The sequence below is a fragment of the Acanthopagrus latus genome, chromosome 5 (genome assembly GCF_904848185.1).
Source record: "Acanthopagrus latus isolate v.2019 chromosome 5, fAcaLat1.1, whole genome shotgun sequence".
In the NCBI taxonomy this organism is placed as follows: Eukaryota; Metazoa; Chordata; class Actinopteri; order Spariformes; family Sparidae; genus Acanthopagrus; species Acanthopagrus latus.
The window spans coordinates 17489055-17504611 of NC_051043.1; the positions used below are offsets into that span (position 1 = coordinate 17489055).

General features: G+C 44.0%; 1 protein-coding gene across 2 annotated transcripts in view; it reads right to left on the reverse strand.

The window, feature by feature from the left end:
• The window catches only part of srrm4 (serine/arginine repetitive matrix 4), a 70037-nt gene that overhangs the window by 47701 nt on the left and 6779 nt on the right, over nt 1–15557 (reverse strand). Inside the window, exons 2-3 of one of the 2 annotated variants that reach the window (XM_037096855.1) lie at nt 14128–14231; nt 11235–11455 (exon numbers count right to left, since the gene is read on the reverse strand). In XM_037096855.1, coding sequence (XP_036952750.1) covers nt 11235–11428 — 194 coding nt within the window. In that variant the 5' untranslated portion in view covers nt 11429–11455; nt 14128–14231. Of the gene's footprint in view, nt 1–11234; nt 12372–14127; nt 14232–15557 lie in introns of those variants that run through there. The other variant, XM_037096854.1, reaches the window with a different exon arrangement.

Sequence of the window (15557 nt, forward strand, 5' to 3'; positions counted from 1 at the left end):
TGTGCCGTACATTTTTTAAAACATTTTTTTTTTTTTTTACACAACTCTGTTCTGCGTTAGTAAGTGCCCCACTGTTTGAGGGGCAATGACAAAAAAAAAGAGGGGCCCCAGCGTGGAGAAAAACACATGATTAATTTATAGTGAGCTGGAAGGGCAGCCTAGAGGGCACTTTATCACATCTCAGCTACCAATGAGGACGCTTTCACTCCGTTTGTTCGAACACGGGCGCAGCAGGTGTGCAGAAGGCCGTTTGTTGTTGAGTTTCAACCAGCACCATCAGACTCAAAAGAGGTAACTTCCAACGAGGAAGACCAATGCATGACGCAACACCACTTCTGTGCACGTTACACAGCTGTTCACATTAAAGTTGTTACTGCACGCGAGCACCAGAGGCTTCTGATCCCATCCAATGTGAACAGATGACCTGAAATCTTCAATCGAAGTATAGAAACACTGTTCACGCAAACAAAGCTACTTTTGCTACTGCCAGCTGCTAGCTAAATTTATCATTAAAGGAGGAACAGTGACTGTAACAAATATATATTGATAAGTTATTCATTCATTGGTCGATCGATTCAGACTTCTCATGGAACGTATCCAGGTCCAGGTTGAATTTAACTGATATATCACTAGTTATACAGAATCAATATATTATATGATAATAAAAACTTCCAAGCCTGATCATCCTATGCTGGCTTCCTATCACGCTCTGGACTACAATACATTTCTGATTTCTCAAATATTTGTCTACATCAGCAATAGCCGCAAAAAAGAACCGGCCTTTATTTTCAATTAGGCTGAAATTGCCAAACACAAAAACATGCAGATGCGTTCAATTAGACTCTTCAGCGATCGCATTTATTTGAACAGACTTTACAGATTGTGAGTCTGTGTTTTTAAGATTAAATGAAATCACATTCGGGGGCTGAATCTGTCTCGTTGTTTGTGTTTCTCCTCGGTGTCATGCTTCTTTGCCGCAGGCCAGACGATCAGCGGCTAGAGGTTGAAAGTTGGCTCATATCTTTTTCACGTCGAGAGACATCCCTGGTTTGTGAAGATCTAATAGGTCGTAATGAGCGAGCCGTCCCCCTCTCTCAGCCACCACTCCGGTTGGTAATGAATCGCTCAAAGGAATAGGTCATTTTCTGACTGTCTGTACGATTTACTACCATCCATTTCACGTGTAGAGCCAGCGGAGGACAAAGGAGTGCTTCACCTTCTCTCTCATCTATTATGAGTTTATTCAATGCTGTACATTGTGTGCCTACATATAATTCAATTCCCTTTTGGCCAAGACTCAAGACAGGATTTTCTATTCATAGGCTGGAATATGATATTCAGTAAAATGTAATAATCTTGGCTGCCCCAGTGTCCTGAAATGGACAATCTCAAAATGTCACTCACGGAGTCTCCACTCTCCTATCTTTATTTCCTTCCGTCTCTCGCCCTCTCTTCTCTTTCACGCTATTATTAAAGTCATCCTTTGCACTGCTGTTATATTGATTTCCATCCCACGTCTTTATTGAAAATAATGACTAACTATTTCTCCCTTTCGTTTCTCATTTTCCTCTGCCTCAAGTTAACGCTTTGACTTTTACAAAATACAGAAGCCAATTACATGAAGCTGTTTGCTGTTTTTTTTGCAACTGTGTACACATTTCCGTATGAGACAAGATTTTAGAAAAGTATGCTTTTTATGCACTGGTTCTTCAATGTATATATTAAAAAAGCACACAATGTCTTCATTCAAAGCCTTTGAACAAGGTTAAGCAAAGCAGAAGCCGCGAGAAGCAAAGCTGAAAATGTCCATTGATGTATCTGAGGCAACATCTGTCTGTATGGGTTACTGTAGCCAGAACATTACAGGGCCAAAGCTCAGAGTGATGAGAAACCTCTAATGGGGTTTGAAAGACTAAAGATTAGTGATTCTGAGTCTGTGCCGACCGAACTACAGAGAGAAGACTTCGCTTTTTTACAGAAGAAATCAGTGTTGTTACATTTTAGATGCACATTGATAACGATTCCCTGCTTTTGTGTCTCCTTCGATTCTTGCAGAGTCTGCACTTGGCAAACTGACACACACACACACACACACACACACACACACACACACACACACACACACACACACACACACACACATTGTGAACAACCAAAACAATTTACTATGTTAATGGACTTAAATGCCACGAGTCTCTCCAAATGTCAGTGCACTCGATTTTAACATACGGTGAGTGCAACCGGATCCATACTGCTCCGCATCAGTCTCAAGTTATACATGAACGGCTCAAATTCCAGTGAAGATGACAGTAAACGTTCAAACAGGGCTAATGTTTTTTTTCTTTTGTTTTGTTTTTTTTATTCTGTTATGATTATGGAAATAAACTAATTCAGGCGTAAAAAAACTCAAGCTCAAACAAAATTGGTTCCCCCTTCTCTGCCACTGGAGCAGAAAATTCCTCTTTACAGCAGACAGATTACATTTCTGCCTTATGTTTTACTGATGTGGATTAAACATCTACATCTTTGCACACAGTTTCAATAAAATACATTCTGTTGTCTGAGCGTCATCGTCGATGCTCAGAGTTGAAAAGTGGACTCACTCGGCTCGTATATATCACTGTAAGAAGCACTGATGCTTCACCTTTAGTAGGTGTTTCACAAATGATTCTACCTTTCATTTTATTTTTGGTGTGTTTCGAGAAAAAAGCACCTGAGAAGCTTATGAAACATGATGCGGGGTTTAATGCTGAAAGAAAAACTGGTGGCAGGAGGAAATGTGTTTGCATACATTTCTTCTGTCAATTACCAGCCTCTCAGCCAAATGATCGTGTTTCGGTGCTTAATCTTCAGTGCTTGTTTTAATCAGGTTTGCATCTTGAAATTCTGGTGCATTACGTGACAATAGTTCTGAGAACACCATTAAAAAGTGACTGTAACACACGTCATTTTTTCTTATTTCATATTCTTAACGCAGAGCTACAAGGTGTCTGACACGTATGAATCGTGCAAGTACAAGTGAATTAAAACTGAACAACAGTAGAGGATATTTCATATTTGAGTTGCATATTTGATTAAAAAACAAAGACATCAGAATATCCTGCAGTGAAGTCTGACACCGGCAACACCTGCACCTCAGGAGGAGTCAAAGATGTACCTCTTCAGGTCATACGAGTGTGAGTGAAGTAAACTTCCGAGCAGCTTATTTGAAGGTCAGGAGTGCCACGTGATGCCTGGCTCGAGGCACCAAGATATCCAGAAAACGGGCCTGTTCCTGTCAGAATGTCATCACATTTGACCTTCAGATTTGTAAGCAGACTACTTTCTCCACAAATCTAGATAAAAAAAATAAAAAAATAAAAAAATTCTGGAACACATAAAAATATTCCCCACATGATATGAGACTTTACAGCAGCCAGCAGCTGCAGGAGGACGGCAGTGTGTCTCCTTTCGCTCGCAGAGGTAAGCCACATCCTGGACACTGTGATCCCCTGAGGAGGAATGTCACAGCAGAAAGGGTTAACTCTGAGCTCTTTGCTTTCATCTTAGAAAACGCTGCCGCTGCTGCTGTTCAGCTCTGGAGGAATTATCATGTTGAACCCCTCATATAGCGCCACATGTGTCACTGTTGGTATGTACGGCACGTGCAGGCCCGCATACGTCCAACTTCCTGTGCGTTCAGGTAGGTCACTGCAGACGGATTAGACGCACTAACCCTCAGAGTGCAGTATATATTGTATACGTATATGCTGGATGCAAATATCAACGACTTATTTGAGGCACAGCCGCTGTTACCCATCACGCCGATGCCACAATGAACATCTATCACAAGTTGGCGCTCAAGTGCCGCATATCACTCCCCAGAATCGATGGCAGCATCGCCGGAGCTAAACTCATTTCTCATTGTGTTGAGTTGAGCCTTTTCGTGACGCAGAGAGTGAAATTCGAAATGTCAAAGTGAGCTTTAAAAGCCAGAAATATCACCTGTTGAAGTAATTGTTGAGTCACTGGCATTTATCGATAACACCATAACCCCCTCAGCCACTGATATATTACAGGCATTTTGTGCTGTGGCCCGGGGAAGGTCTCTCTCATTTTACCTTTAATGCGCTCTGCTGTTTCTTGCCGTCAGTTATTTCTTTTTTTGGGGGGGGGGGCCTGAATCATATTGAGAACAAACCCTTTCACTGAATCCTGCAGTAAATAACACACACTGGTTATATATGAAGACGAAATAAGATTACTAGAGACAAAACTTTACTTCCTCCATCCTAGCTGTGGAGTCTATCCTGTCTGTGCTGAAACAGAGAGGGACTTGACTCGGCACGATCGCATGCTGCAGGTAAACAGAGAAAATATGGATGGTTGCAGCGTTGCTAAATGATACAATTAAAACAACCCGTCTGGATGGCCTCTGCAGGTTGCCTTCACTGTACACTTACTAATTGCTACTCAGTACCAGCTCAAAGAGTTTGTAGTTTTACCGATTTTTCCCTCCTGCTCAATGAGCCTTTGTTAGATAAACATTGCTGACAAAGAAATAACAAATTAATCTTCTTATAAATAAAAATTCTTAAGCAGTAATATGCACCCCTGCTCAGTACTTTCGCTGATAAAACCTCACTTAATCTGGAATGACCAGCAGCTAATTAATGGTATATATAGTTGCATAACAGATATATTGAATCAATTCATTGACTTAAAGCAACACTGTGTAACTTTTTTTTACCTTAAAATAACACCTTCTAAATAATTTTGATGGTTGAGTGTCTTGTAACAGGGTGAGTGGTGTTTCCTCCATCACTTGTTTCTGCACTGTGTAACTTCAGTGAGAGGGTAGGATCACAGCGTTACACATGTTTACTTCAACATCAGGTTTTCATCACGTAACACTGTAATGATGTAGTGAGTTTTGGTTGTAGTTAGCAAAAGCATTACGTCTGACAAACAGTTACAGAGTCGGGATTTGTATTTATGACCGTGGTGCTGAACTGTGGGGGGCGCCAAATCGCAGAAAATAACGATTTTTACATAGTGTTGCTTAATCATCACTTCCTGTAGTTTTGATACTGTTACTGTTGGATTTAGTGTTACATATCATCCCATAACTGTCACCTCTAGAGACACAAATCACTAATGTCACTCTACTCAAACTAAAATTCAAATACATTTCTTTAATGTTTTGCTTCTGGATACCGACAATATGGTGACCTCTCCCTGATACTGCATCAGTTTCTGCTGTTAAAATTAGTCCTTGTTCTGTGAAAGGTTTCCAAATCCTTTGAAATTCCTTTTTATTTTAGATGAGCTATTCAGTTGTTTGGTGGAAACGGAGGAATATCTGCACGTCTTCTTACTTATGCAACTCTATCAGACCAATTCAGAAAAACTCTGAAATGCTTGATCTTTAAACCATAAACAACTCTCTTTGTTACCGACATGTTTTCAAACAACAAATTAACAATTGTATAAGTCTTCTGCATCAAGCTGTCCTTTTTTTCCCCAGCAATACTTAGCCTCCTGTTAAAATCTGGGCGTGTGGTTTGAGCCCCACTTTTTGAAATGCATATTAGCTTGTCCAATCTTGTTTTAAGCATTGAAAGGAATATTGCCAAACTCAGTTCATTTCAGAGCTTCAGAGACGCAGAATCCGTCATACATATGTTCATTTTCATGCAGTCAGATTACTGTAATGATCTCCTTTAAATCATAAAATAACCTAAGTCGTACAAAATGCAGCTGCTTGACAGCAGAAACTATCAAAGAGAACATATTGGTCCCGTATGACGTACACTGGGGACCTGTTTGTGCCATGTATCATCTTAATGTTTACTTATTCTCACATATTCATATATCTTGAATGTTATCACTCTCACGGTTTCTCGGAATGCGCTTCTCGATGCGCGCCTGCATGCTGTAACAGTGTTTGCAGGTCTCCATCATGAAGCGCTGGTTTGATTCTGATGGAGTTGCCACGCAGAAATCGATGCCAAATATAAATCCGCACCAATTAGCATCTCTGTTATAGCTCCCATTCCCGTGACATATAAAATGCGTCCTGCTGTAAACCACAGCGGACGCATCAAGTGTTAAGTCGCCAACAGTGGTTTGATTCAAATGGATTGGTAATGCGGGGGGAATCGATATCACATGTGAATCCATTTTGGTGATAAGTCTGATTCCTGCCCGGGGAGTCGGCATCATCTCTTGCCTCCGCTGTCAGCACGCCTCAGCGGCCGCATCCCGTGCACTCGGAGTAATATGACACAGAGAGGCCGAGTTAACGCTCAGCGAAAAAGATACTGCGAGAAGGGAGGAGAGAGATACTGATGCGAGGAGAGGACGGGAAGTCGGGGAAAGATACTCGGCGATGAGGAGAGCAGACACACCGACAGGGAGATATATATAACGGCAGACAAACCCCTCGTCCGTCACTAAATCACGCTTGCCATTCTCGCCAAGAGGGAGAGAGACATGCCTCGTCCCACAGGGGAGCTCTGACGGCTACTCCTTGATGTTTCTGCGACCTCTGCATCCTGTATTCATTTATTCTCACACTTAGAACATTTTAAAGGCTCAATTTGTGGACCATTACCAGCACGCTTTGGTGCAGACATGGCCACAAAACGGATTCATACCCAAGACAAATTATTTCCACTGCAGTCACAAAAGGTGTGGACACAAGAACATCACATGACATTCATTCAGAAAAAAGCAACATGAGCTGCCAGAAACACAAAGCATTCAGCACAGTTTACAGAGCGACTTCCAAGCTCAACTGTGACCGACCACATACACTTTAGTTGTGGACAGTTTTCCTGTATAATATAAGGGGTTATAGAGTTAATACTACGATTCCCATGAGCCTCAGCAGTAACAAATCTGAGAAAAATGTTGTTGCAGGTGAAAATTCATCCAAAAATTGTATCAAGTTCAGCGACATGTTTTTTGTACATGCTTTGTGATTGGATACTTGTTACAGACATTATGATTCTACCTGATTTGGTATTTTAATGTCTCTGACCGTTTTATCATTATTATTATTATCATTATTATTATTATAATTATTATTTTGTACTGCAGATCAAAGCTGCAGAACTCTCAGTCACTTTCACTGACTGCAAACCAGGGGCGTCCAAAAATAGCTCCTCTGTTCTTTCACTTTTATTTCAGGTACACCCACTTTCAGTTTTACCTCAAAGTAAAGTGGTTGAAAGGGGCTCTATGGAACATGTGTCGTGCTGGGAGCTAACTCCATTTCTAACCCTAAAGAACGCAGTCACATCCACTGAACTCCACAAACCAGCAGTGTTAAATGACTTCAACAAAGGCCCCGTTCTTCACACCACCTGACAATCTGCTCACATATGGCTACTAAAGAGTGACTAATACATCTTATTTGCTTCTGATCTTCCAGACTCATGTGTTTGTTGCCTTGTCAGACTTTGTTGTGGACTTATATTCCCAGATTTAAGCTATTTACATACTGAGCTCAGAGTTATTCTGTCTAATGGAATGGCTAGTTATGACAATGACAGCCGAGCTGTAATAAAATTGAACTATCCTTCGTTGCAACACCATGGATTTAATTTAATATGTTGCAGCATTTAAGATAAAATTGCACCTTTTTAAAAGGCGGGACATTCCCGCAATCCCCAGCCTAATAATCACATTAGCAACATTGAAAGACAGTGCAGGGAAGCAGGAAGGTAAACTTAATGTCTCCTTATTTACCCTCAAAAGTCTGATGATATTTCAGTATGGTATAAAATAGACAAAGGAATGTATCTTTTCCCCACCTGATCGCTCCTCAAAGCTGTAGTTCCAGAGTGTTATGTCAGACCATTGATTCATACATCTGCCCTTGTCTTTCCCGGTTCCCCAAAGTCACTGCAGGAGTTCCACAGAGATCAGACAACACGTTTCTCCCCCACCATGTGAAATCCACATCTCTCCTTGGCTCCTTTGTTCACTTATTTTTTTCACCGATCGGCATGTCAACTCTGAGAGAAACAAGCGATCCTCTCGCTGCTGTCAGGATGTCTCACCCACTTGGTTTTTAAAATCGTTTCCTCACACCGCTGGGCCCAATACTCTTCCCGTTATTAACTTTTATCTTTCCACCGACACTTTCCCATCTAGTTTTAAGCACGCGATTGTTCGGCCTTTGGTGAAATGGTCTACTTTTGATTTGTCTGATTCGACTTCCCGCTCAATTTTCAGGCTGTCACTGGATCGCACGCCGCTTTATATTCTGAGGTGTTCCTGTTATTTTGTCCACCCGGCTGTATATCCCCTCTGGTGCTGTCAGTGTACAAGACCCTCTCCAAACCCGTTTCCTCTCCTCCTTGTTAGACCAGCATCTGCTGAGGTAAGAGGCCTGAAACCCCCTATCACACACACACACACACACACACACACACACACACATACACACACACACACATACACACACACACTTCCCCCCCCTCCTTTGCACTGCATTCACACGAGCCTGCCATCTGCCACAGAGTTGGACAAGACCCCACTAACACAGCGGCCCCACACACACATGCTCTCGCACTCACACACGCACGCACGCGAAGTAGCTTACACTCTCATTCCCAACCCTCACAGTTGCTGGCTAACATTTCTAGTACAGATGCACGTGAACGCTCACAACTACACACTGCACACACTGCGCAACCCAAAGTTCATCCAGGCTGCATATTCAATGAGGAGCCCCCCCGTGAACAAAACAGCTTGCAGGGGTCATAATGGTTTGGAGGGGAGCCCCACCCTGCCGCACAGAGCCAGTGAACTCCTCCCCTCCACCGTGTGACTGGGCCTGAAGAGGAGGCAGCGGGGAGGACAGAAAGGGGGAGGACGGAGGGAGAACAACAAACTCTAATTACTCCTCTGTGGCTCTCGGGCCCCTCCAGCATTTTTAATTTGGGAGTTGAAAGCGAGAGAAGGAGGAGAGGAGGAAGGAGAGTGGAGGACGGCGCGGACAGAGAAAAGACCCGTGCTGATTGAACATGAAGCGTCTCCCTGTGGCTCCCCTCTCTCCTCTCCCTCTCCGCTTGTTGTACATAATGCCCCCTCACTTTCACTGCAATTGTTCTTCATCACCCCTCAGTTATCCACAGTGAATAATGACGTTTCCTCTCGGAGAGACAGAGGTGGAGGAGCCAGCCTGAGGCCGTGCATTCTGATGGTGTAAGCACTCGCCAGTCACACTGCTCGGGCAAAAATAAAAATCAACAGCGCGGCGGGGAAGGGAGGGAGGACGCCCGAGCCCCCTCCTGCGTCCACATTCTCTCTTTTGTTTGTTGTGTTTTACTCATTATTTACAATCTGTATCATCCCAGAGTCCCTCTGTATCATACCCCTCCTGGGCGAGAGGGGAGCGGGCTTTCGCAAACAGACACTGGCGAATTAGCACCATTATGTCTCCTCTCTGGGGACGTTCGTTCTCGCTTTCCCCTGCCACGCTGCCATCATCGTCACTGTCACCCGGACGGAGCCCGTTCAGGGGCAAAGCCACTCGAGGAGAGCCTCCTCCACAGAGAAGCCGAAGCCGAAGAGACAGCTGGGCCCCGCTCCAGAGTCTCTGGCTACTTTGAAAAGGGCTGCTCAGTTCACGGCAGCCACATTACATTTCTCTACTTGTGGGTACTTTTGTTTCAGTCCCCCCCCCCCCCCCAGTTTCCTGAAATAGATTTTAGTCCATCGTGTGTGCCAGGCTGTGGTTGATTGACAGGAAAACTGAGGATGCTGTTTATTTGGTTAGACCGCTGAGCAAAACAAACAAACAAAAAAAGGGATGTTTGGTCATACTCTCTCAATAAGGTGTTTTTCTTAATCATACCCTACAAGCTAATAAAATCCTTTATAACCAGGCCATGTGCAGCATTATGGTCCTGCTGTAATAAAACCCATTAAAGGCACATTATCTGGTTCACTGTGCCTTTCTGCTGCCTGTGCCGATGTGGGATGAAATGGGCCATTCTAATCCTCATTAACATAGCTAATTTCACATAAGAGAAAGTTGATAGTGGGTGTCAAAACCATTCAAAGATCACCCAAGCAAGCCACATCGCTTGATGCGCAAGCACGCATGCTCGCGAGTGCCGCTGCGTACCTGTTGGCTCATTTGGGTGCTCTGTCGCAGCTGCCGTCAGCCCACATCAAAAGAAGCAGCGTAATTGCCACCGTTGCGTAGCGTTTGACGGAGCAGAGACACGGCAAGCAGGGCAGCGCGCGGACAGAAGATGGCCGGTGGCTGATCGCGCACACGGGAGCAGAGGCGACGAGAAAAGACGAGGGGATAAGGAGGAGAAAAGGGCAGTAGATAGATCATCCTCCCCTCTGGGGCTGCGAGGGCTACAGCTAACCTTTGGTCGGAGGGATGAAGAAGTGGAGGAACAAACATGTGACACGCTGCTCCTTCAACAGACGCTGGCGGTGAGCCATGTCACAGGAAGGAAGAGGGGACAAGTCTGACATTAGAGGCATGACGATGCTGCCACATGACCTTTACAAGGGGACAATTAAGTGAGCGTCACAGTGCTCGGGCCAGCTGTGTTTGGCTGCGTGTCATGCGTGCGATACTGCACGGAGAAGCAAAAAGAGATTATATGAACGAGCATTATGAATCCCAGAGACATGTTTTGAGGTCTTCACCTCTGAAGGCCTCTGTAACACTGATTTGCGGGTCAAAAGATGTCATTTTGGAAGAAAGCTGAAGGGTATTATTGGGACTTGCACATAACTTTTTGAACATTTATGCAACTGGATTTCAAGGGAGTAGCAGGTCCTTACAACATGTTTAACTACAGACTAAGATGTTGTTCGTACAATGGTTGTTTTGGACGTAGACATCAAGACTACTTACTATATAACAAAACATACAGCTGTTTCAACCAGACAACTGGATTTTCTTTTGAACTGCAAATCAACAAAAGCATGGACTTGGAGACTAGACAGACTTTGCGAGACATGATCAACTTGTTCTTTGTGCGGCAGGAAAGAAAACATTAAAATAAATATTCAACAGTAAGAGCTTTGGGAAACGAATGTTTTTTGTTCTTGTGTCTTAGCATGTCCAGAAAACAAGGACGCGTCCTGTCTCGTGACGCACAAGACGAGTTCAGTGGTTCCGGCATCAGATCACTGAGAGGCAATCAATCGAACACATTTCACATGAGTGGGGGGGGGGACAAAAGACTGCGACAAGAAAGTTAAGAACTCACTTGGTCACCCTCCTGCGGGCGGTGATGCTGGCCACGATGACGCTCTCCGGTCTCGGGGTGGCCACAGCCTTGAAAGTCCCCTTCCAAAACTTCTCAAAGAGCTGCTTCTCTTCCAGCTGGTGGATGCCGCCGGTGCTGCCCTGCGATCCCAGGGACGGCGAGGGGCCAAGCTGGAGCGAACATGGGGTCTGCATCTTTGTTGCTCAGGAGCTGTCCAAGTACTGAATCAAAATACACACATAAAAAAAACCGCGCAGCAAGTGTTGTTGCGCCGGCTTCTCGTCTCGCAGCAGCGGGTCAATGTGTCAGCGCGTCTGTCTGCTCTTGGCTCTTGTAGCGGGAGCGTGGGGAGAGGGACAAAAGCTGACCCCTCTCCAACTGGAGTCTGGGTATTGTTCTCCCAGATGAGGGAAGGAGGGGTTGGGGAGATTGTGTTTCTCTCTCCGCCTCTCCTCTTCTGTCACATCTGCTGCTTATTTGGGACGGGGGAGTTTTTTTTCTGGGGTTGGGGGGGGGGGAGGCAATGGAAGCGCTCCTTTCTCCGGTGTGCGCTCCCGTCGGCAGTTTCACACAGGGGCAGGCATCACTCACAAGAGACAGGGCATGGTTCAGTCCTGAGGAGTGAGAGACCGGCTGGTCCTTCTCGTTGTAGTGGAGGGACGAGGAGCGTACGCGCCCCCCGGCTCAGGGCTGAGCGGGCGTCGGAGCAGGTGTCTGACGGCAGACGGTGGATGTGCGTCGGAGCGTGTGCGAGTGAGGAATCGAGTGAGGAGCTCAGCTGAGAGCGGCTTGTTTTGTGTCTCTCAGCCTGTGACGTCAAAGTTGGGGGCTGGACACTGGGGAGAGGGACACCTACTGACAACCTCTCTCTCTCTCTCTCTCTCGCTCTCTCTCTCTCTGTGTGTCTCTCTCTCTCTGTCTCTCTCTACTATCCTCTTGATTAGGTTCACTTGTCATCCTGCCAGATCCAGCATTAGTTTCTCTCATTTGTTTCTGTTTGTTGTCTCTCATCCTTCAGCATCTCGTCTTTAATTAATTGTTGCGGTGAGGAGCAGAAAATTCACCCGCGATTTATTTAGCCAATTAATTAGAGCCGCCGCGAGCATTGTCCTTGTTTCAGCTAACTTCCTGTGTGCTGCGCAGTTAGCGATCCCCTCCATCCTCTCTTCATCGCCACACTTGCCCGACTCCTTTGTTTTTCTTTGTGGCGGCTCTCTTTGCCTCTTTCTTTTCCTCAAGGGTTTTTCTTCACTTGGCTACAAGACGTCACCAGGAGTGCTGGATTCTTGGCAGCCGTTCCTGTTCTGACAGGAACCGCCTCTTTATGGGGTTCTTCATCCCAATTGGATAAAGTTGACCGGGATACCAGAAAATGCATTTTCTCACTTACAAGGGGAGACGTGGGTTACTTTTGATATGAAATACATGTATTTTTGTCTAAACTGAAACTTTAATATTTTCATTTTCACGCATTAATACACAGTGCGTTACTGTGCTCTCAGCCTCATCTCCTTTCTGCCTGACAGAACTCAAACCTATCACTCACCAGCCAGCTTCTCCCAAACATTACATCTCCCAGTGAACCTTCCCGCGATGTGTTATGTTGCTGTTCATCACCGCCTCGAAAAGGGCTGCCTTTTTTTTTTTCTTTTTTTTTTTATGTCTGTTTTATTGAACCCTACTGTCACCACTAGCGTGACTAATGTTGATGGTGAACAAGTCAAATTTTCCGCTAGGGCCAATAAATGTCATCATACAGCAAAGTATGTGCGGTAATAACCCATCTCTTTACATCTGCAGCGGCAAGGATATCGAGTATTGAATGATAACTGCGGAGAGAGTTGAGAAAATGATGGAACCGTCTTGTGATAAAGAGTGTGGTCCAACATAACAAAGATAAAACATCGGTCTGAAAGATTACCAGAGAGTCGTCAACAACTCATCACGTCTCATCAACAACTGAACAATTTCAGGTTTTGTTTATTGAGAGTGTCTTTTAAAGGATAGCTGCTGCCAGTATTTTCTTTGTCCTCTTTCACCGATGCGTCTACTCTATATACAGTCGACAGGATGTTGCAAACTCTCTAAGTCTTTTTCGTCCTCTTCCCTCACACACACACACACACACACACACACACACTCTCCATCAGTGTCTTTGGACAAAAGGCCGGGTAAATCAGCATAACAAAAGGCTTGGCTCGGAGAAGACCAGCCGGAGCATGTGGCTACTCCCCCCCGGGGGTTTCAGGTTCTCCCTGCCGTCGGATACCTCCTCCTCTCCTCTCTTCTCCAGTCTGCTTCTACATGACACATAACACAGAGCAACAGCTCAACAATCCCCACCCCGTCCCTCCCTCCCTCCTGCCTCTCCTCTCCTACTTCACTCCATCTCTAATGCTGCATATCAACGGCTGCTTGCCACTGCTGTAACGCGTGGGACTGTTTGGAAATTTTGGGAGGGATTATTGACGACCAAGCGGATGCCACCCCTGTTTAGGCTACAACAGACAGCCTGTGTCATGCTCTAAAGGATCAATGCTATTTATAGACTTTCGGGATTGCTTGCAAGGTGTCATATGAGACAGCGAACCGAGCTGATGTATTGGCAGCGTTAATGTAGAACAAGTTCACTTTTGTGATTTTGACACGCTTTCAGAGGCAGAAAGCGTGAAAGAGTGTGAAAAACAACATCTACACCGCATTTGCCATCCTAAAGCTTTAACGCTTAACTTTCACACTCTGTTTTCAAACACATGAAACACTCCTCAGATTTTTGGCTTCCCATCTTAACCCATTCCAACTGCAAATTACAGTCTTTGTCAGCCATATTCACAAGCTGACTATGGATAGTCTGAAAATCATCCTTCAAGACTCCACCCCAATGAACACTTACCCATCTTTCTTACTTTATGGTCTTTCGTGGTACTCATGTGGAACAGGGTCAGTTCTCTAAGCAGTCATGGGTGGATAGTTCAAGGACGTCCAGAAGGTGTTTGTCTAGGGCCATAAAGAGCACATAATTGATTATTTTCATTATTGATTTATCTTACATCATTATTATTTTTACAATAGTACAAGCAAGCAAGTTTCAGTTCTCGGATATATGAAATGTGAAAACAAACCACAGGGAGCCTAACAGATGTGGCAACAGTGGATTAAAATGTTTATCTATGCAGCTAGAGGTCGCATTAGATAACTCTGCCTGGACCCGGAGCTCGGAGCACCAGGGGACTGGTGGTGTTTTGTTTGCCATCGGACTAACACCTCCTGAGGTACAATTGGTCAGGGGCTAGCTGGTTAGCATGCTAACATCAATAAATATCACAAAACAAAGACATCTTCCCAAAAATGAGTCGATGAATTGGTCAGTCAGCTGAAATGACATTAAGAGCCAACTATTTTGATCGATTATTGGTTTGAGTCACTTTGTAATAAAAACATGTCAAACATTTGTTGGTTCTAGCTTCTGAAATTTAAGGATTTGCTGCTTTTCTCTGTCATTAATGACACTAAATGAATAGTCTTTGGAATAAGGATTGTTGGCTGGACAACAAGAGCTATTTGAAGATTTCCCTTTGGGCTTTCACTTTGAGAAATTGTGATAAATATTTTGACTAAACAATTACTTGTGAAAATAATCAGCAGGTTCATCATTTTCAGTAATGAAAATGGCCTTAAGAATGAATCATTAAAGTCATTTTGCTTTGGTTCGCTTCTCTTTGACTATATCATTCTGAAGTGTATATTGAATATTTGAGAGTTTTGAACTGATATCCAGAAAAAACAAGATCAGTGTCGGTAAACCAGGATGCACATGCATTGTGCATTATGTTTGGACAATTTATACATTATACGTATAATGGTTTGTTTAAAAAAAATCCACAAATGAGCTAAAATGTTACTAACTATTCCTTTATAATGTAAGATACACTTATCATTAGAGTATGACACGGCCTGATAATGTAGAGCACATTATGAATAGAGAATAGACATAGAGAATTATGAATTCATTTCTGCATCTGAGGCGTGATGAATCCAGCTTTCATCAATAAAGGTTGCAGTATTTTGTGGAAATGGGTTTTAATGCTAACCTCATGTTTATCAGATGAAATGATGCAAACTGCAATTATGGTCCTTTTTAATCTGTTTTTCTCCACCCATGCTGAATTCTGATAATAAATACTTCTGCGCTGCATGACTTTCTCTGGTCATTTCTTTATACGAGGATCAGTGCACTACCTTGATTTTATGCAGGATGAGCCAGGATCATGATACCACATTATGCCCTCGACAACAACGTTGTCATGTGAACTCCTCTTTCCC